General features: G+C 42.3%; 1 protein-coding gene across 2 annotated transcripts in view; it reads left to right on the plus strand.

The window, feature by feature from the left end:
* Positions 1 to 20,597, plus strand: part of GRM8 (glutamate metabotropic receptor 8) — a 722,933-nt gene that overhangs the window by 601,873 nt on the left and 100,463 nt on the right. For both annotated transcript variants that reach the window (XM_008154053.3, XM_054726441.1), the window contains one exon: positions 5,807 to 5,943. In XM_008154053.3, coding sequence (XP_008152275.1) covers positions 5,807 to 5,943 — 137 coding nt within the window. The remainder of the gene's footprint in view (positions 1 to 5,806; positions 5,944 to 20,597) is intronic.

A 20,597-nucleotide genomic window follows, 5' to 3' on the forward strand; every position in this document is an offset into this window, starting at 1 on the left:
CGCCGGGGGGGGGGGGGTGCAGCCTCAGGTCCCCTAGCCCGGCACCGGGGCAGGGTGCACATCCTGAGATCCCCCGGCCTGGGTGGGGGTGGGGGACATGCCTTGAGGTCCTCCATCAAGCCTCATGGGCAGGGGGCATGACCTGAGGTCCCCCATCAAACCCTGCATGACTAGGGGTGCGGCCTCAGGTCCCCTGGCCTGGTGCCGGGGTGGGGGACAGAGCCTCAGGTCCTCTGGCCCATGACCAGGGCAGGGGACATGGCCTGAGGTTCCCCAGTCCAGCACTAGGGCGGGGGTGCAGCCTCAGGTCCCTCTACCTGGTGCCGGGGTTGGGGTCACAGTCTTAGGTCCTGCGGCCCATCACCGGGACAGGGGGCGCGGCCTGAGGTACCCCAGCCCAGCACTGGGGTGGGGGGCATGGCCTGAGGTCTGCTGTCAAGCCCCACTAGCTGGGGGGGTGCAGCCTCAGGTCCCCTGCCCTGGCCTAGCACCACACAGCCTCAGGTCCCTGCTGATTGCTCATTAAGGCTTGTTACGGGAACTCGGCCTATGCTGAGGGTGCAGCCATCTTGTGTTACGGAATCACTGCCTTAGCTGTGGGTGCAGCCATTTTTGTTATGGTGTGATGGTCAATTTGCATATTCCCTCTTTATTTGATAGTATATATAAAGAAGTAATATGCAAATTAGCCAGGATGCCGTTACAGTCACGACCGGCTCAGGAGGAGGCTGCACACGCAGATGGGCAGGAGAGGACTGCATGCATGGTGAGGCAAGCCATGGATGGTGCAGGCCTGGAGCGGAGACACACACAGGGGGGCCTCCCCCAGCTGCCACAGCGCGGCTGGAGCAGGCCCGGAGTGGACACAGTGCAGCATGCCAGCAGTCCCACCTCTGCATGTGAGCTGCAGAGGAAACACCTTTTCTGACTGCTCATTGGCTAAGCTCCCTGTATGCCACCACTTGCAGTGTTCTTGGTAACTTGGGTTATAAGAATCCAAGAAGGTGATCTAGGGTTTTTCCACCTCACTCCTGGGGGAAAAAACGAAGGTCCACTGCTGGAAGGGCTAAGAAAGATCATATCCTGCCCTAGCCAGTTTGTGTCAGTGGATAGAGCTTTGGCCTGCGGACTGCAGGGTCCGGGTTTGAATCTGATCAAGGGCATGTACCTAGGTTGCAGGCTTCTCCCTGGCCGGAGCCCAGGTCAGGGCTCATGCAGGAGGCAACCAATTGAAGTGTCCCTCTCACATTGATGTTTCTCTCTGTCTTTCCTCTCTCTTCCACACTCTAAAAATCAATGGAAAAATATCCTCAGGTGAGGATAAAAATAAATAAATAAAGAAAGAAAGAAATGTCATATCCTATGAAAGAGACATCTTGAAAATGCCTAAAGAAAGTTGTCATTTTTTCGGGGTGAAGGGACTGGAGTCCGTGTTGATGAAAACACCTTGGCAGCTGTGGCGGCTGGCAGTGGCAGCAGCAGCAGAGTGATGGGGGTGGTGCTTTCCCCTGATCAGCCTGGTCGCCTCCTGCAGAGGGAGGCCTAAGCCATCAGTAGGACATCCCCTAAGGGCTCCCGGACTGTGAGAGGGTGCAGGCTGGGCTGAGGGACCCCCCACCAGTGCATGAATTTTGTGCACTGGGCCTCTAGTATATAGATAAACTTGCTTAATTATACCTGCTTTCTGATTTAGCCAAAGTTTTTCCAGCCCAGTGAAGCACCACAACTTCTCTTTCAGGTACTTGTCAGCAAAACAGCAGTAAATATCAACATGAAGGAGATTATATTGTAGATCATGCAGGGAGAACAAAGGATGAAATATTTAACTATAGCAGTGTTTGACTATATTCTGCTCAGTGAGAAAACCTGAAGTCATTTTCAAGTTCCACCATTTCTTACTTATTTTCAATTGGGTCAAGTTTCTAAATTTTCTAAATCTCTGTTTTCCAGCTAATGCAAAGAAAAATAGGATTCTACCAAGTCTCCTATCTACTTACTCCAGGACTTCTGTGAGGATCAAATGAGATGAGGCATGTGAAAACACTTCACAGACATTTGGTTAAAGTGTAACATGTTTGCACCTGGCTATAAAGTAACTCATGTTCCTGGGCTAAAGAAACTGCAAGGAGGCTAGTCACTAGTGAGAGGAAGCTGGGCGTTGCTATGTGACATCATTACCCGGTGCCCACAGAGACCATTTCTGGGCTGGGCTGGGCTGTGGGGCACATTTTGCACCATGGGGTCTCAGCAGCATTGGCTGCGATTTGGTGAGCTGTCGCTCTGGGATGGTGGTGGGACATGTGTCCCACTTGGGGGAAGCCGAGTGTTACTTTGTTGGTGCCAGGTCCACGGTGCAGTTTCTTTGTAAATGGCCAGTGCGCGTCATGGCAGATCCTGCATTGAGCATCTGCCCCCTGTGGTCAGTGCACGTCATAGCAACTAGTTGGATGGTCGGAGGTACACTTAGCATATTAGCCTTTTATATATATAGACTAGAGGCCCGGTGCACGAAATTCGTGCACGGAGGGGGCGGGTGTCCCTCAGCCCAGCCTGTACCCTCTCCAATCTGGGACTCCTTCAGGGATGTCCGACTGCCCATTTAGGCCCGAACCCACTGGGCAGTTGGTTATCCCTCTCACAATTCAGGACTGCTGGCTCCCAACTGCTTGCCTGCCTGCCTTCCTGATTGCCCCTAACCACTTCTGCCTGCCAGCCTTATCACCCCCTAACCACTCTGCTGCCAGCCTGATTGATGCCTAATTGCTCCCCTGACAGCCTGTTTGCCCCCAACTTCCCTCCTCTGCCGGCCTGATCATCCCTAACTGCACTCCCCTGCAGGGTTGATTGCCTCCAACTTCCCTCCCTTGCAGGCCAGGTGCCTCCCAACTGCCCTCCCCTGCTGGCCATCTTGTGGTGGCCATCTTGTGTCCACATGGGGGCAGGATCTTTGACCACATGGGGGCAGACATATTGTGTGTTGGAGTGGTGGTCAATCTGCATATTACTCTTTTATTAGATAGGACAGAGGCCTGGTACAGGGGTAGGGGCCAGCTGGTTTGCCCTGAAGTGTGTCTCAGATCAGGGTGGGGGTTCCTTGGGGCATGGGGCAGCCTGAGCAAGGGGCCTGTGGTGGTTTGCAGGCCAGCCACGCCCCCTGGCGACCCAAGCGGAGGCCCTGGTATCTGGAATTTATTTACCTTCTACAATTGAAACTTTGTAGCCTGGAGCAGAGCCAAGCCTCCTGCATGCTCCACCAGCAGCCATTTCTGTTTGAGTTAATTCACCTTCTATAATTGAAACTTTGTAGCCTCAAGCAGAGGCTTTGCTTTCTCCGTTACCGCGGGCAACCCTGGCCTGGTCTCTCCAGCTCCGTGGCTGCCGCCATTCTGTTTGAATTTGTTTACTTTCTATAATTGAAACTTTGTAGCTTGAGTGGAGGCTTAGGCCTGTCAAGGGCAGGCAGAAAGCTTGTTTCCCTCTGTTGCCTGGGAAACCTTGTTCTCAGTGGCTGTAGCCATCTTGGTTCGGTTTATTTGCATACTCGCCCTGATTGGCTGGCAGGCGTGGTTTGGGCTGGTGGGCATGGCTTGGGTGTAGTGGAGGTATGGTCAATTTGCATATTTGTCTATTATTAGGTAGGATAGTCATTCAGTGAAGAATGTGACAATATTGGGGATTTTACTTAGAGAAAATAAAATGTTCCTTTATTCATGGAGGATATGACATCAATATTTTTTGAAGTAACATATAAGTGTCAGGAATTGTTGATGATGTGAATGCAAAATTCATAACTGACATGTATTTTTCCACTCAGGAATACCTTCCATTTGAATTTCCATAATCTTTTGTTTAGATATCACTTAAAGAACTTTCAACATCTTGTCTATTACTCTGCTTTGATGTATACTGAAATACATATGGAATGAATAAGAATCACATCTAAATACCCAAAGTGTTGTTCATTGCCCTTGATAAGCACTTGTTTATTTAAAGTGTCTTTATTACCCCAGTTTTACATATAAGGAAACGGAAGATTGGAAGGTTAACCTGCTTGAGGTAACTAGGAGTTAAAAAAGGTTTTAGTCAGGTATGGCAAATGGGTTTCCCCATGAGTATCTTAGGAGTAGCTAAGACAGTACTGATTGCTTGGAGAGATCCTATTTTACTTCCTAATTCCTCATTTCTTTCTTAATTTATATATAAAGTCATTTCCCATATGAACTATTAATCATAATTTAAATACATACAACTCCTTTAGGATTTCAAAATACGTTCATATTCATTGTTAAGTCCCTATGTGACAAGTGAAGAAAAAGAGACATGCCCACATTGTGGAAATAAATGTGGAAGCAGAGTTAGCATGGACACGACCCTCTTGACTCTCAGACCAGTGCTCTCTCTTCCATCCTGTGCCACTTTTTGTGGCCAATACCAGTTACCCGTGGCCTCATCAGAGACCTCACACTGTTTAAATTTTAGGGAGATTCCAGAGAACAGAGGATGTTAGACATCTCTTCATTTAATACTAGGAACATACCCTAATTGTTGCTGTGTGACTCTGATTGTGTTTATTTGGAAGTTCCTTTCTTTAGTCATCCATTTTGTTTGACAAGTTAAAAGTAGAATTTCGTTATTATTGGTTTTAATTAAAAGCTCCACAGGTAGGATAAGAAACACATTCTAAGATGGAAATATATGGAGTTGGCATATAGAACAATTAGTAGTATACATTTTTGGAGAATGCAATATGGAAAAGAGATCGCAATAAGGGGACACTTCCTAGTACAGTGTTAAAATTAAATTCAGCACCTATGCTGTGAGAAGAAAGTCAGGGAAGGGGCCTGCGGAGAGAAGATAGACACAAAGAAATGGGGTTGGTGTCAGGTGAATTTGTCCCGATATCAAAGGCTAGTCCAAGAAGACGAGGCAGGGGAGGGCCTCTGAAGGCTGTTAGAGAAAAGGAAGGTTTGTATAGATACCGAGGCTCCATGGACCAGGAAAACACTGGGGATAGTGATCCCTTTCTACTCTGAAAACCTGTGATTATAAAAAAGTTAATAGGAGGGAACGTAAAAGTGAGCAGAAGCTTTTAAGAGAAAAGATGAAAGCTTCTGAGAGAAATGGGAGTTTAGAAAAGAAGGCATTTTGTGCATCCTGCTGCCCTGCCACTCTTACACTTGTCGCAGTGAACGAGGGACACTTTTATGATCTGAGCAGGGCTGAGACTTCCCAGGGATCACTTCCTCACCCACTGAAAGCTTCCCAACGGCAGCCCACGTGGCTATGCTCTTGGGCAAAGGTAGTGGAAGCAAAGGCTTGGCAGAGAGATTGCATAGGGCAACTGCTTCAGAAGGGAGCTCAGATCAGAGTCAAGTAAAACCCCAGGGAATCTGGCTGGGTCGTTTTCCTGCCACATTTTGAGTTGCTGTTGGTAGTTCCTATTGTACAAGAGCTGTTATACTCCAAGACATGTACACTCTTCGCCGTTAGCTGCCGTTCTCTGCAGCCAGTATTGAATATGCAGCGCATCCACTCTTATTTATGTGACTGTTATGCCTAACTTGGATACTCATCGTTTACTTTCTCTCATGCACGATAAAGCGTGTCTTCTCCCTGTACCTACTGCTGGGCCTCTTTCCATGTAGAAGATATTATGCCATCACGACTGACTTTATATGGATTACAACTCTTCATATCTCTTACCATGCACAATATATTTTTATATACCTCTCTTTCTTAGAGAGAAATAAGCCCAGTGGGCTATCTTACTAAGAGTTTATTAACATTGTTTTCTGAACATTTATAGGTAGTGCTGGGACACCCGTCACTTTTAATGAGAACGGAGATGCTCCTGGGCGCTACGATATCTTCCAGTATCAAATCACCAACAAGAGTACAGAGTACAAGGTCATTGGGCACTGGACCAATCAGCTCCACCTAAAAGCAAGTATCAACATAAATGTACACCAATGGATATTGTTCTCAAAGAAGAATGCTTTATTTTTAAGTATATATAACCTTTATTAGAATACATTTTCTCCCAAGTACATTTTTAGGAAATGTATGATTTGATTCTATCTTCAACTTTAAAATGTGAGGGAAAGTCTTAAATGTCTGTAGAGATAGCTGATAATTGTAGGGACTTAATGAAATATTTCATTTTCTTTTCATTGACTATATATACACTTAGGGCAATTTTGCCCTTTTCTGAAAGAATCACTTGGTCAAGTCTTTGTACCCTGTGTGTGTGTGTGTTTAGAGGGGAGGGTTGGGGAGTGAATAATAGCGTATGCCATGAATGCTAAAGTTGGGGCTTAAAAATAAATGTATTCCATCTTTGCCACATCTAAGGGGAGACCTTTAGAATACATCTGATTGATGTAAGTGCATTCTGATCTGGATCTACATGTCATCTTTCTTTTAAAAAAATATATTTTATTGATTTTTTTACAGAGAGGAAGGGAGAAGGGTAGAGAGTTAGAAACATCGATGAGAGAGTAACATTGATCAGCTGCCTCCTGCACATCCGCTACTGGGGATGTGCCTGCAACCAAGGTACATGCCCTTGACCAGAATTGAACCTGGGACCCTTCAGTCTGCAGGCTGTGCTCTATCCACTGAGCCAAACCGGTTAGGGCTACATTTCATCTTTCAATGGCAGCATCAGAGAAAGTCAACATACCCAACGTGATGTCTATTGTTTACTAGCCCTTAGAGCTGCCTGCTGTCCCTGTCTTACCTCAGGTGCTGTCAAGACACAATGTCATGTGAGGACAACTTGGCTAGAGCAGGGAGAAGCAGGGTCTCAGGGCCTGGGGATGATGCCAAACACGGCTGGACATTTGCCTGCCTGGGTGCCACACTGCCACAGAGCTCTGTCTTCTTCTGCTGCGATGCGGTGGGGACCAGATGGGGGTGGCATGCGGGATGGTGAAGGGCAGAGGAACTTCTTCAGATGTTCCTGGTTGGAACATCTCCAAGGGGCTCTCCTAGGGAAGGAGGCTTTGGGGACTTTGGGGAGAGCTGTCTCTGATTGACACCCACCAATCATAAGGGGCTCTGAGCAGGAAGTCAATCCTGAACTTGATGGATAAGGAAACCCAGGAAGTCACAGGGCACAGGGCTGGCGGTGGTGGCATGGGCAGGGTGCAGGGTGGTTGGAGCAGTTTACCACTGGGTAGGGGATTATTTCTCATTTGAACAGACCTTGGTGCCATAGCAGTGCTCACTGGCTTCTGTGGGTATAAAATAGGAAGCTGCCCTGTAGTCTCAGAAAAGGATGGGCATCCTTTCATTCAGTATCTCTTCTACATCTATAATATAGGAATATTTGCAGAAATTGAGGGCCAAGGAATTGCTACAGCAGCAGTGTTTCCTCCATAGGCAATAAGATGCTTTTAAAGTGCTTCAAACGAGTGAGAGACATATTCTTCTACTTTCTATTATCTTAATTTGTATTCCATTCTTTCCTCTAATGAAAGTATCTCCTCTTCTTGATTCTCAAAGCTACCATAACACTATGAGAGTTGAGTTCATTTCCTAAATCAATAATGAAGTTCATTTCCTAGCTACAGCTTATCCTAGCTGAAAGGTAAAAGCTCATGCCACACATGAGGGTGGGAGGGAGCTCACTCTTGTCTCTATGTATAATGTACACATGGGCTTTCATGTGTGTGAACCCACTCAGCAGACATGTATTTAGCCTTTTAATACACACTCACTTCCACATGTCCAAATATAGCCCTTCAGTGGTATGTTTATACAGCATCAGTCACCAATGTTCTCACAAAAGAAGCAGATGATGAGAAATAACAAAACTAGGGTATTTAGGATCAATTTTCTCTGAAATGGCTTCCTGATAATTAGCACAGTTATACATTGAATAGTGCACAAATACAACTTCTGTTTCAACTACTGTTGTACGATGCATGACCATGTATCTACACTGTACTGCAGGGAGTAGCCTCCTGAAATATTACCCCTTATTCTGCAACCCAGATTGACATTTATCCAAACACATCTTCAGCAACTCTGCAGGTTGTTGATACCAATCTGAAAACAAAAAGCTTTTAAAAATGTATCTTTATTGTCAAACGTATTACAGATGTCCCCCTTTTATTCCCATTAACCTCCTCCACTCTGCACGCCCCCCCCCCCCCCCCCAGGCCTTCACCATATTATTTTTGTCTGTGTCCATGGGCTATGCATATAAGTTCTCCAGTTAATCTCTCCTCACCCCACCTCCTCACCCCCTGCCTTCACTCTGAGAGGCAGTAGCTTTTTGACAAAGCCCTTTTGAAAGTGGACTTATGTTAAATAGAATAGATATGACAAAGAAAATTTGATAAGGGCTAAAATGAAGCTCCTTTTTTATATTTTATTAATGCCAAACTGCCTATTAGAGTCTTATGATTAGATATTTATATAACAAAATTAAGTGGTTGACAATATATGTACTAATATATAATACCATGATACCTAAAATAATTATACACACGGTATACATACACACATCTCTCTATTTGTGAGTGATATATTTATTATAAAACTTTATATCGTGTTATTGTTCATAAAAGACAACAAAACCATTTGTAAGAATTATCTCTCAAGCATGGTCATGATCATTTATAACTTGATAGAAGTCTTGTTTTACTGAAACAGGGAGAATGAAAGTGTGAGAAGAAAAGAGAGTGAACTAGACTGTGGGGAGAGGTTATGTCAATTCTGTTGAATTCTGGAATTTATCAGGAAAAACTAAATTTTATTGGGAGTTGGATCAGTCACCAGCTTGAAGGTAGAGTAGGGAATGCTTGAAAAATGACCAATTTATTAAAATTCTGCTTAGAACTTGGGCAAGACAGCAAACAAGTTATTTGCCTCCCTTTGGTCATATGTAAAATGGAAACATTATTAACACCTACTTACTTGGTGGTAATAAGAATTAAATGGAATAGTAAAATGAAACATTTAGTCCAGGGCCTGGCACACATGAAATGCATAAATATTACCTGTTATTAACCCAGTGCCTCATGATTCTGTGTGGTCAGTGGGAGGTCTGCTAATGCGTGTGGTGATGAGAGAAGGTCTCTATTAGAAGAGGCTCTTGCTTTTAGAAAGTTCAGAGAGAATCTCTACATTTCAAATGTTGACTATTTGTTCCCACAGCTCACTGTTTCTGCCTGATTTTACTATTGCCCTTAATGATTTAGCAAATCTATCTGCACTTAAAAAGTACACTTTATGGAAGAGAAATACATAGTTGTTTTTTTTTTTATAGTAATGTGTGTCTACTTATTGTCACCTATATGGTTAGTTGGGAATGGATTTGTTAAGTTCATTCTGTGCACATATTCTGTGCTAAGTGTTGGGACTAGAGTGAATATGTGGTCCCTGCAGTCAGGGAGCTCACAGCCTAGAAGGATAGACAGACGCTCAAACCAATAATTCTAGCGCAATGAGGCAGGTTCACTGATGAAGGTGTGTGCATGTTTTTAAAATAATCCTCACCTGAGGATATGTTCATTGATTTTAGAAAGAGAGGAAGGGAGAGAGAGAGAGGGAGAGGGAGAGGGAGAGGGAGAGGGAGAGGGAGAGGGAGAGGGAGAGGATGAGAGAGGGAGAGGGAGAGGGAGAGGAAGAGGGAGAGGGAGAGGGAGAGGGAGAGAGATGGAGATAAGGAGGGAGAGGGAGAGGGAGAGGGAGAGGGAGAGACATTGATCGGTTGCCTCCAGTATGCCCAACCAGACATTGAACCCACAACTAGGAATGCGCCCTGACTTGGAATTGAACCTGCAATATTTTTGGTGTGTGGGGTGCTGCTCCAACCAACTGAACCACCCGGCAAGGGTGGTGTGTGCATGGTTTCGCAAGGGCAATGTAGAGAGAGATTGCTAATCTGGTGAGAGTTGATGAGGGACAGGGAAGGGTACTACTCACCTTATACTCCATCTCTCCTTACTCTATTAAACCAGATTTATAATATATTTCACACTCTCAGTGATAAACAATTATCAGCCAATTATTGGACTAATGTCTGCTTATTTTCAAAGAGCCAGTTTTTCTGGCTGAATTCAACCATAGGATGATTTTGTACATGGAGAGTGCATAATTAAGCATATATGAGCACAACAAATTTGCCCTGAATATATATTAGTGGAGTGAAATAATTTTTAAAAAGTAAGTTATTCCTTTATTTTTCCTGAAAAATTACAAGGTGTTTTAGTTTATCAAAAATATTTTTTATTCCAAATATTGTTTCTTTTTCTTTTTTTTTTTTTATGGAACTAACATATGTTCTCCACTTAGCGATTACAATCAGTTAATATAAATTATTTGTTTAATTTAGGGCTTCTATTCAGTAATCTCAGTCCATACATGAAAGTCAAGTTGAACAATTGTGTCTCTCTATTTGTTAGCTGATTTTCTCAAGAGACAGGTCGTCCTTATTAGTGATTACAAACATATTGCAACCTAGCGGTTCAGAGTAAGCATCAAAGCCTGACCTGAGAAGGAATAGCCATATGCTGCTTTGAGTCCACAGGAAGAGGGTGGATCAAGGTTACTGGACAGGCCTAAAATAACTCAGGGCTCACATTTTTATTCTTCCAAACAGAGCCACTTTTTTGGCATTAGTGTAGGAATGAGATGGGTTTTTACTTGTCTGGTTTTCTTCTCTTTTTAGTCAAGTAAATAATTTGAAGATAAATAAACATAGTAAAGGATAGTGAGTTCACAGGTGCCTCAACATAATTAGTGTTATACACTGAGTGGCCAGATTATTATGATCTCTGAACACATAATAATCTGGCCACTCAGTATTTATCCTATCTAATAATAGAGTAATATGCAAATTAACCATCACTCCATGACAAAAATGGCGGCCCCCATAGCCACAAGATGGCGGCACCCAGTACCCTCAGCCCCGCTGCTGGAGTGCAGACCCCCTGCAATTGATCACAGAGAGCTGGGGGTTGCTTAGGCCTGGTGCACAAGCGGACCCCCTGCAATCGATCGCAGAGAGGGGGGGGTTGCTTAGGCCTGGTGCAGGAGTGGACCCCCTGCGATTGATCACAGAGAGCTGGGTGTCCGCTCCGGCACCAGGCCAAAAGCCTCCATCAGAGGCTTTCGGCCTGGTGCCGGAGAAGACCCCCTGCAATCGATCACAGGGAGCTGGGGGTTGCTTCGGCCTGGTGCATGAGCTGACCCACTGCGATCGATCGCCTGGGCAGGGAGCTGGGGTCTCCTTTTGGCCTGGGCAGGAGCAGACCCCCTGCAATTGATCACAGGGAGCTGGGGGTCTGCTCCTCCCCAAGAGGCTTTCGGTCTGGGCAGGCCTGGGCAGGGGCTGAGCCGGTGATCAGAGGGAGCTGGAGGGGCCTGCCCAGGCCTAAAGCTTTGGCCAGAGGCTTTAGGCCTGGGCAGGGCCCATCCCTCCATTGGTGTGAACTATAGAGGAAACACCTTTTCTGACTGCACATTGGCTAAGCTTCCTGTATGCCACTGGTAATATTCTTAGTAACTTGGGTAATAAGAATCCAAAAAGGTGATCTAGGGTTTTTCCACCACACTTCTGGAGAAAAAAACAAAGGTCCCCTGCTGGAAGGCTAAGAAATGTCATATCCTGCCCTAGCCGGTTTGACTCAGTGGATAATGCCTCGGCCTGCTGACAGCAGGGTCTGGGTTTGAGTCTGATCAAGGGCATGTACCTAGGTTTCAGGCTCCTCCCTGGCTGGGGCCCAGATCAGGGCTCATGCAGGAGGCAACCAATCAAAGTGTTCCTCTCACTTTGATGTTTCTCTCTGTCTTTCACTTTCTATTCCACATTCTCTAAAAGTCAATGGAAACATACCCTCAGGTGAGGATAAAAAATAAAGAAAGAAATGCATATCCTATGAAAGACACATCTTAAAAATGCCTAAAGAAAATTGTCATTTTTTCTTGGTGAAGGGACTGGAGTCCGTGTTGATGAAAACACCTTGGTGGCTGCAGTGACTGGTAGTGGCTGCAGCAGCAGAGTGATGGGGCTGGTGCCTTCCCCTGATCAGACCAGTTGCCTCCCACAAAGGGAGGCCAGACTGCAGCTTAGGCCCACTCCCCATTGGGTGTGGGCCTAAGCTCTCAGTAGAACATCCCCTGAGGGCTCCCAGTATGTGAGAGGGGGCAGGTTGGGCTGAGGGACCCATGACCCCCAGTGCATGAATTTTGTGCACCGGGCCTCTAGTATATATATATATACTATATATACTAGGGTGCATGAATTTGTGCATGGGTGGGGTCCGGCCAGCCTGGCCAGGGGGAAGGAACATGGGTGATTGGCTGGCCTGCCTGCTGGTCGAATTCCTGGTTGAGGGGACAATTTGCATATTAGCCTTTTATTATATAGGATATACACTGAGTGGCCAGATTATTATGCTTTCAGAGATCATAATAATCTGGCCACTCAGTGTAGTGTCAATTGGAAAGGGTGGTTGGAAGAAGAAGGGCTTCATTAAACTGGACTTAATTTTTGAGTGGGCCACTTCATAGGTACTGAATTTTGAGCCTCAGTTTTCTCATCTATTAAATGGGGACAATCAATGAAAATTAGCATTGTGGTCAAGAACAAGACTCTCAAATCAGAAAGATGGTGTTTGAATTCCAACATCCCATTTATGAGTCTTATAGCCTGGGACACATTGTTTTTACCTCTCTTAGTCTCAGGTTCTTCACCTACCTGGAAATAATCATAACTATTTCATAGAGTTCTTGGGATAATTAAAGGAAATTGCACATACAAACAGCCTAGAACATTGCCTGACACATATTCAGTGTTAAATAAATATGGTAATAATAATTTTGTTTTGTTTTGCCAGTATAACTAGGATGCTAAGGAGCACCTATAATGGGTATTTCAATCTGAAACACCATATTTGCATAATCGTTCCTGCCTTTATCTTGATGTTCTGAGTAGGGAGTAACTGTCAAAGGTGTGCATACACCATGAAAGCTTGTCTGTGCATATATTTGTATCCTCAAATGTTTATTTTGGTATGACAAACCAATGGGTTCCATGATTCCAATTCATTGGCAACAACAAGCAAAATTTCTGATAGAATTTAACCATCTTTCCTATGTATCTGTAGTATGGTATTTATAACATGATATTCTAATTGAATATATTTGTTTACCTATTGATGGCCCTTCAAATACATGCCTATACTGGTGTTTTCTCAGCTTGCTTGGAATACAGAAAGGCAGAATTTCTGAGTCTCCTCATTTGCCTCTCGTGTTTACTGTTTTGGATAAACATAAAAGTTTTTAACCAAAATAATTAGATTCATTCATTTCTTAGAGGAATGGTTTTTCTATAGTGAAGAATATTGAAATCATCTTGAAATCATCTTGAAGTAGGAATGAATTGAAAGGAGTTGAAACAGTGCTTGAGGGGGACTTAACATTTTATTTGTTTTGACTCTTAGGAATCATGCATTTTTCTCTTTGCCCCTGTTTCCTCATTTGCAAAGTTGCCTGCATTTGAAAATGTTCTTTTATATTAACACTAGAAGCCTGGTGCATAAAATTCATGCACTCTGATGGTCCCTTAGCCTGGCCTGCACCATCTTGCAGTCCAGGAGCCCTCAGGGGATGTCCGACTGCTGCTTTAGGCCCGCTCCCTCCTAAGCCAGAAGTCGGACATTCTTAGTGCTGCTGCGGAGGTGGGAGAGGCTCCCACCACCACAGCTGCACCTACCAGCTGCGAGCCCGGCTTTTGGCTAAGCGGTGCTCCCTCTTGAGAGCGCACTGACCACCAGGGGCAGCTCCTGCATTGAGTGTCTGCTCCCTGGTGGTCAGTGCACGTCATAGCGACTGGTCATTCTGCTGTCGGTCAATTTGCATATTAGCCTTTTATTATATAGGATTGGTGCATGTTGAGACAAGCATTATGTATAGAGCTCCCTCTCCTACAAAGCATGAAGGTAAAGTTAGTTCCCTGAGATCTGTCACTACCTTCCAATAGAACTTGAAATGCCATTATAAATGCTTTTATACACTATTCTGAAAATATTTTGTTCTGCTCCCTTTCCTTGTTACAAGATGATTCATTGTTAAAACTATATACTTGTCTATTAGATAAACATTTATTGTTTTCAGGAATGTCATTTTTGCTATCAATGTTTATGAGAAAACAAGCATTTGGTAAATTCATGTTTTTGACACATTGAGCAAATGTCAAAATGATTAAATTTTAACTACATTCTTGCCAAGTCAGAGTAGGTGTTCAATAAGTATTTGTTGAGAAGTTATTAATAATATGTGATTTTCTAAATACTGACTGAATATGGTGCAATGATCCAAGATTATTGATTAGAAAGTGGACTACTTGTACACACATTATTTATTCAGTGACTGCTCCCTGGCAGGCAGGATGTTAAACCTTTGAGGAATACAAGATTCAATAAGATATAAAGGATTTGCAGTCTATTAAAGTCAATGCTATACTTGAATTTAACTGCAATGAAAACATAATTAGACAGGTACAGACTAAAGAAAAAACTATAAATTCAGAAGATACAATAGTTACCTCCAACTTGGGGAACTGGATCAAGTTTCTTGACAGATGAACTTCAAGCTGAATTTTAAATTACTTCGGTGGCCAGAGATGGTTGGAAGAGTATATAGGCCATTCATCCATTCGTCCATCTATGTATCCATTTATTCCGGAAAATAGTGACTCCATTGTGCCATTGCTGTGTTAGGTGCTGGAATGGTTTAGAGGTATTTTAGATTCAGTCCCCAGTGTCCCTGGTGTCACTCCTGGATTAGCAGCAAAATTCGGGAGCAGAATCCAAGGATATGCCGCTGTCATTAAGTCCTAATGCATACAACTGTGTTACTTTATTCTTGTCAATTTTAAATGCACATTTTTATTAGCAGAATTGGATTGGTGCTTCCAAGGAAACATATTCTATCTTGGTTTGGAGCCTGGAGAACTGGGGAACTATTTTGATTTAACTGGTTTTCAATATCCCCAAGGACATAGGTTGGGAAGATTCTAATATTTGGGTGGCCTTATAGGAGAAGTCCGACATTTAGAAATTTCATACCATTCATAGTCTTGCCTATGCTGTTTGTAGAGCTTCCTATACTCTATAGGATTTTGTAGTTGCCAAGCAGCTTCTGATGGAGTCTACATTTGAGAAGTAATATCCATTGGATGACCAGGCCTACCCTGCTTACACAAGGACTTCATAATGCCAGTTGGAAGTGCATTGATAAAGATGAGGACTGTTATCTATGCTGTTATATGGAGAAAGAAAAGCACACAGTTTACTTAAGGAATGAGGGTGGTCCTGAGTGGCCTGAACAGAGGACAGTCTGAGCAGAGGACATCATGGGAATGAAGAAAGATTGCTTGAAACTCAATTTTATAGGGTCTCAAATACTATGAAATCACATGTTGGTATTCTTTAGGGTACAGCAAGATTTCCAGTAGAGAGATGCTCAGCTCTAAACTCCAGGGAACATTTTTGTCAAAAATGTAGATTGGCTGGAGAAGAGATTGTTTTATTACTTAGTAGAGGCTGTGATTAAGAATGAATTTCTTGCCATAGCCTGTTTCGCTCAGTGGATAGAGCACTGGTCTGTGGACCAAAGAGTCAAGGGCATGTACCTTGGTTGCAGACTCCTCCCTGGCCCGGGCCCTGGTCAGGGCTCATGCAGGAGGCAACCAATCAATATGTTTCTCTTACATCAGTGTTTCTCTCTGTCTTTCCCTCTCTCTTCTACTCTCCTTAAAAAAAAAAAAAAAAAAAAAAAATTCAATGGAAAAATATCCTCAGGTGAGGATTAACAACAACAAAGAAAAATGATTTTCTTTCTTATTTTATCTAATTGACAGATTCTCTCTGCCTTATATATTTGTCTACTTGGTTTGTGCCTATTTCCCTAAGATATTTAAAAGGACTTATACTAGCATATATATTTATCATGGTAGGATAATCCAACAAACAAACAAGTGAGGGAATTAAGAAGAAAGTTAATAAATGTTAGTTAATAAAGTGTTATTTTATCAACTATAATTATATAGATGCATCTATATATCTACATATAGATTTATCTAGGCCATTCAATAGAATAAGAAAACAATCATGCTACTATTTTAAGAACATACAAAGTTATGCCATATAAAATATGATTTAATCTGATTAGGAACTAAGAAGCTGGGTTCAATTATCTGGATCTATTTTAGGCTCTTAGTGTAATTTAGTAGAGCATTTAGATCAGGGAAAATATAAGTAGGGCATTAAAATAATCTATGGTTATTAATGAAAAATAGGAAAAGTCGCAAGTGCTTCATAGTTATTTCAATAAGTAATAATTAAAATGATACAGATGGAACTTAAAGAAGAACATAACACAAAGAAAAAAAATGCCTCTTCATACCAATGTCAAAGAATGGCAAAGGAAGATGGGGACTTTAGACTTTTGTGGGGAAAATAAATTTATAAGTGATAATAAATGATCTATCAATCATTATTTTAACCTTGGGTGGAGTAAAGTAAGTGCAAGTTTAACATGATGAGCAGAATAAGTAAGATTAAAATAAGATTATAAACATGAGATTATAATCTTGAATAGAAGAATAACTGGTAAAAAAAATCATTTCTTTATGGTAAGTTTACTAAAATATATGTGAAGCCTATATCTTGGGGTATTTTTTAAAAAGCTCAGCAGACTCATCAGCATTATGTAAAATCCACAAAGGACAAGAGAATTACAAGGGAGATTAAAGAGTATTATATGTGAATAAAATATATAGCCCCCAGCTATAGGTAGAGGTCAGTAGCTGATAAAGCTAAAATGAATAAAGTCAACATGTCTGTTGACGGAATAAAAACTGTAACATAACATCAAGCTAAAATGAATAAAGTTAACACGTCTGTTGACGGAATAAAAAATGTAACATACCATCTTTCTTCAAAGTTCCCACTATTTAAGGAAGGAAAATAGAGCTAGAAGCTGGAATTTTCCAAAGTCTTATACCATTTTATTGAGATTATGAATCCTTATCTACAAGTGAAGTTGCAGAAATGTGCAGTTGTGTATGAGCTCAGCAGTTGAGACATAAAATAATATTCTTTCTTTAAATCCATAAATAAATGACCAAGGAATATAACAAGGACACAACAAGGACACAGAAAAGTACTAAATTTTTCCAGTATTTCATTCTTTTGTTATACAGGGCGTGTCATAGTGACCAGTTGTTCTGCTGTTCAGTCAATTTGCATATTACCCTTTATTATATAGGATTAGAGGCCCAATGCATGAAAATTCATGTAAGAGTAGGCCTTCCTTCCCCCTGGCTGCCGGCACTGGCTTCCCTCCAGCACCTGGGACCCAGGCTTCCCTCCTCTGCCTGCCCTCAGGCACCTGGGACCCAGGCTTCCCTCCTCTGCCTGCCCTCAGGCACCTGGGACCTGGCCTGGCTTCCCTCCAGCCCCAGTTTCATCAGGAAGGATGTCCAGAATATCATTCGAAGATGTCCATTCTAATTAGCATATTACCCTTTTATTATTATATATAGTTGTGGCTTCAATTTCCATGTTTGTAAAATTGGGAATTCAATATAGGTATCCAGTAGAATTTTTTCCAGGTCTCTTATTATCCTGTCGGATACTTCAGATAGTTAAGTTAGAATGTGTTTTTCTATTTGTTTACTTATTTTTTAAAATTTAGATTTAAAAGGTAATCTAATAAGTTTCAGGCCTCAACTATTCATCTATACAAAGGTGATGCTATAGGTAAACCTCACTGCTGTTTAAAAATTCAGAAGTCTTTCTTATGTGATTGATAATGCATCTGATTTTTAATTTGGAGTACTTGTTTTAAAGAAACATTACTGCTTATGTTTATAGCCTATGAAAAAAATAACACTTAAAATGGAAGAGGTTAATGATGTCATGTTATTTCACTTACCTTTGTTTTAATAAAATGTAAAAGAATTGTTAAAAGTTTACTATGACAGTAGTTTTCTTTTGTTCTCACAGCAGCATCCTATATAATAAAGATGTAATATGCAAATGCTCATTACGCAGTGAAGGGTAACGACCGACCACATAATGACCAGATCATGGATCAGCAGGAGGGTGGGGCAGTGAGCTACAAGCAGGCGGCGGAGAACTATAGGCGGGGGCAGGACAGCAAGCTATGAGAGGGGCAGGGGGAGCTACAGGAGGGCAGCAGCAAGCTACTGGTGAGCTACTGGCACATGGATTCGTGCACAGGGCTACTAGTGTTTTTACAATATGTTTTTAAAAACAGGACTCTGTAGGGAAGCTAAGTTTATTCTGATACATAGACTGACTTCAAACAGGGCTAAGTAGAAATGACTAACATGATTTGAGAAATGCTAGTTTATTTGAAAAGCACTTTTTGATGCAGATAAAGGAGAACTAAGTTCTGTGTTTATGAAGAATCAAGGAATATCATGGTAGAAAACAGGCCACATCTGAGCAATAAATATGAGCTAGTCTGATTTGTGCTCCCATTAAAAGAGAAATAAAATTATTACAAATTTCCCACCATGCCATCTAAAATTTGGTGGGCCTCAGTTTGTGACATTGAGGCAATCACTCCACATGTCTTCGTTGCCCTTTTACCTCGCATGCGGTAAACAGTGTGAAGTTTGAAGGTAGATGTATTGGAAATCTGGTAGTGATCGTGTCCATTTCCCGAGTCTCCCCAGAGTTCTTCCTACTCTTTATCAGATGTTCAACTTTTTCTCCTGAAATGTAGTTTCACATCTGCTGCTGTCTGGATAAGCAATTACTTGGCAGCACATGAAAGAATGACATTTTTCATATACTTTTAAGAGATTGTTAAATAATTGGCCTTGGAAAGTTAATACCATGCTACTACCCTTAGGACACCGCTTCCCACAGGACAATTTGGTTCATTTTTCTGAGAGTCTGTGGTGGCTCTAAACATTAGGAGGGAGTCTCTTTTACACAAAATATTGTTTTTGAAAACTGTTGGAAACCTGAGACTAAAATAACTTCTAAAATGATAACTGGTTCTTGTCCAAGTCAGCTTTTCCTCAAATGCCTTCCTCAGAACACTGGTTCTGCAGGATTTTTAAAAATCCCCAGACATGCCCCACAAAGGCACTCTGGTCAAGTAAGTGTAGGAGGGCTAGGCCAACTTTTTAAAAATATATATTTTTATTGATTTCAGAGAGGAAGGGAGAGAAAGAAAGAGATAGAAACATCAATGTGGAGAGAGAATCATTGATCAGCTGCCTCCTGCACAGCCCCAACTGGGCATCAAGCCCGCAATCCGGGCATGTGCCCCTGACCGGAATCGAAGCTGGGACCCTTCAGTCCTCAGGCCGACACTCTATCCACTGAGCCAAACCAGCTAGGGCACTGGGCCAACTTTTTGGTTTGTTTCGTTTCTTACAAGACTTTGCAGAGTCTTAAAATATGTTAGTGGACATCATGGATAACCGAGCAGTGACCTTTAGATGTCTTATTTAATAAACTGATATAACCATGAATCCCTTTTGATTGAATCACGTTGCTGTGGAACTAGTATTTCTTGAAACTCCCTTTAATAAATGTTCCCTAAGCTGAAATTTTTTCCTCCTAAATTAAATTTTATATTATTAACTCATTGAATCTTGATCATAATACTGTGAGTTAGTTGGCTATAGAATGGCCATTTTATAGAAGAAAAACTGAAATTAACAGTAAGTTTCTTATTTATGTTCACTTAGCTGGTGGAAACAGATGAAATTCACCTGCATATGTATTTGACACCTGTGTGCATATTTTCAGGAACGCTGATGAAACAGAATCAAGAGGATGTTGGTAAATGGTTATAAATGAAAAAGCAGGAAGAGGTAGAGCTTAAGTAGATGAGAAAACAGGAGACTTTTTGACCTATTTTGAGATAAATATGAATTTAGTCAGAATTGAACTTGCATGCCTTTCAACGGAACTAAACTAATATTCAATTGTTTTCTCTGATTTTTGTTTCTCTCTGTGTGTATGTGTGTGTGAGGCAGAATATTTTAACCTTACTTAGAATAAGAATTTTTTATACCTACCTCACATAAGATGATGCCCATGGAAAATTCTCGTACTATAATTGGCACACAGAGTAGGTGCTCAGTAAATATAGTTGAAGCTAAAAAATTCCCTTGTAGGTTTTTCACGTGACCATTTCTCCCCGACTTCATAAGGGTAACGCCAGATGGGAAGAGAAAAATATGTTTTTCAAAAGTGTTTTCCTTAAGTGTAATAGTTGTCCTGTAGCTGATACATAAAAGACTGCTAAAATTAAAGAACTGAATTAAAGAACAAACTCAAAAATGCTAATTTGCCATGAATGTGCCATTTTGCAGCCTTTTAGTAGATTATATTTATTGGCACATAAGAGATAGCTGCCTTTTTTGTGACGGGAGCCCTTACTGTTCAAGAGTATGTGCACCTCGGAGCATGGTCGCCATCTGCTGCTGCTCCCCGGTGGCTGCCCCTAACTGCCCAGACTCCCCCAAGGTTGAGTGGAAGGAAGCCGAGCAGCTGGTGTGGAGCGCTGTGGCTGCCTCTGCCCTCCTC

This window comes from Eptesicus fuscus, chromosome 14 (assembly GCF_027574615.1).
Source record: "Eptesicus fuscus isolate TK198812 chromosome 14, DD_ASM_mEF_20220401, whole genome shotgun sequence".
Lineage (NCBI taxonomy): Eukaryota > Metazoa > Chordata > Mammalia > Chiroptera > Vespertilionidae > Eptesicus > Eptesicus fuscus.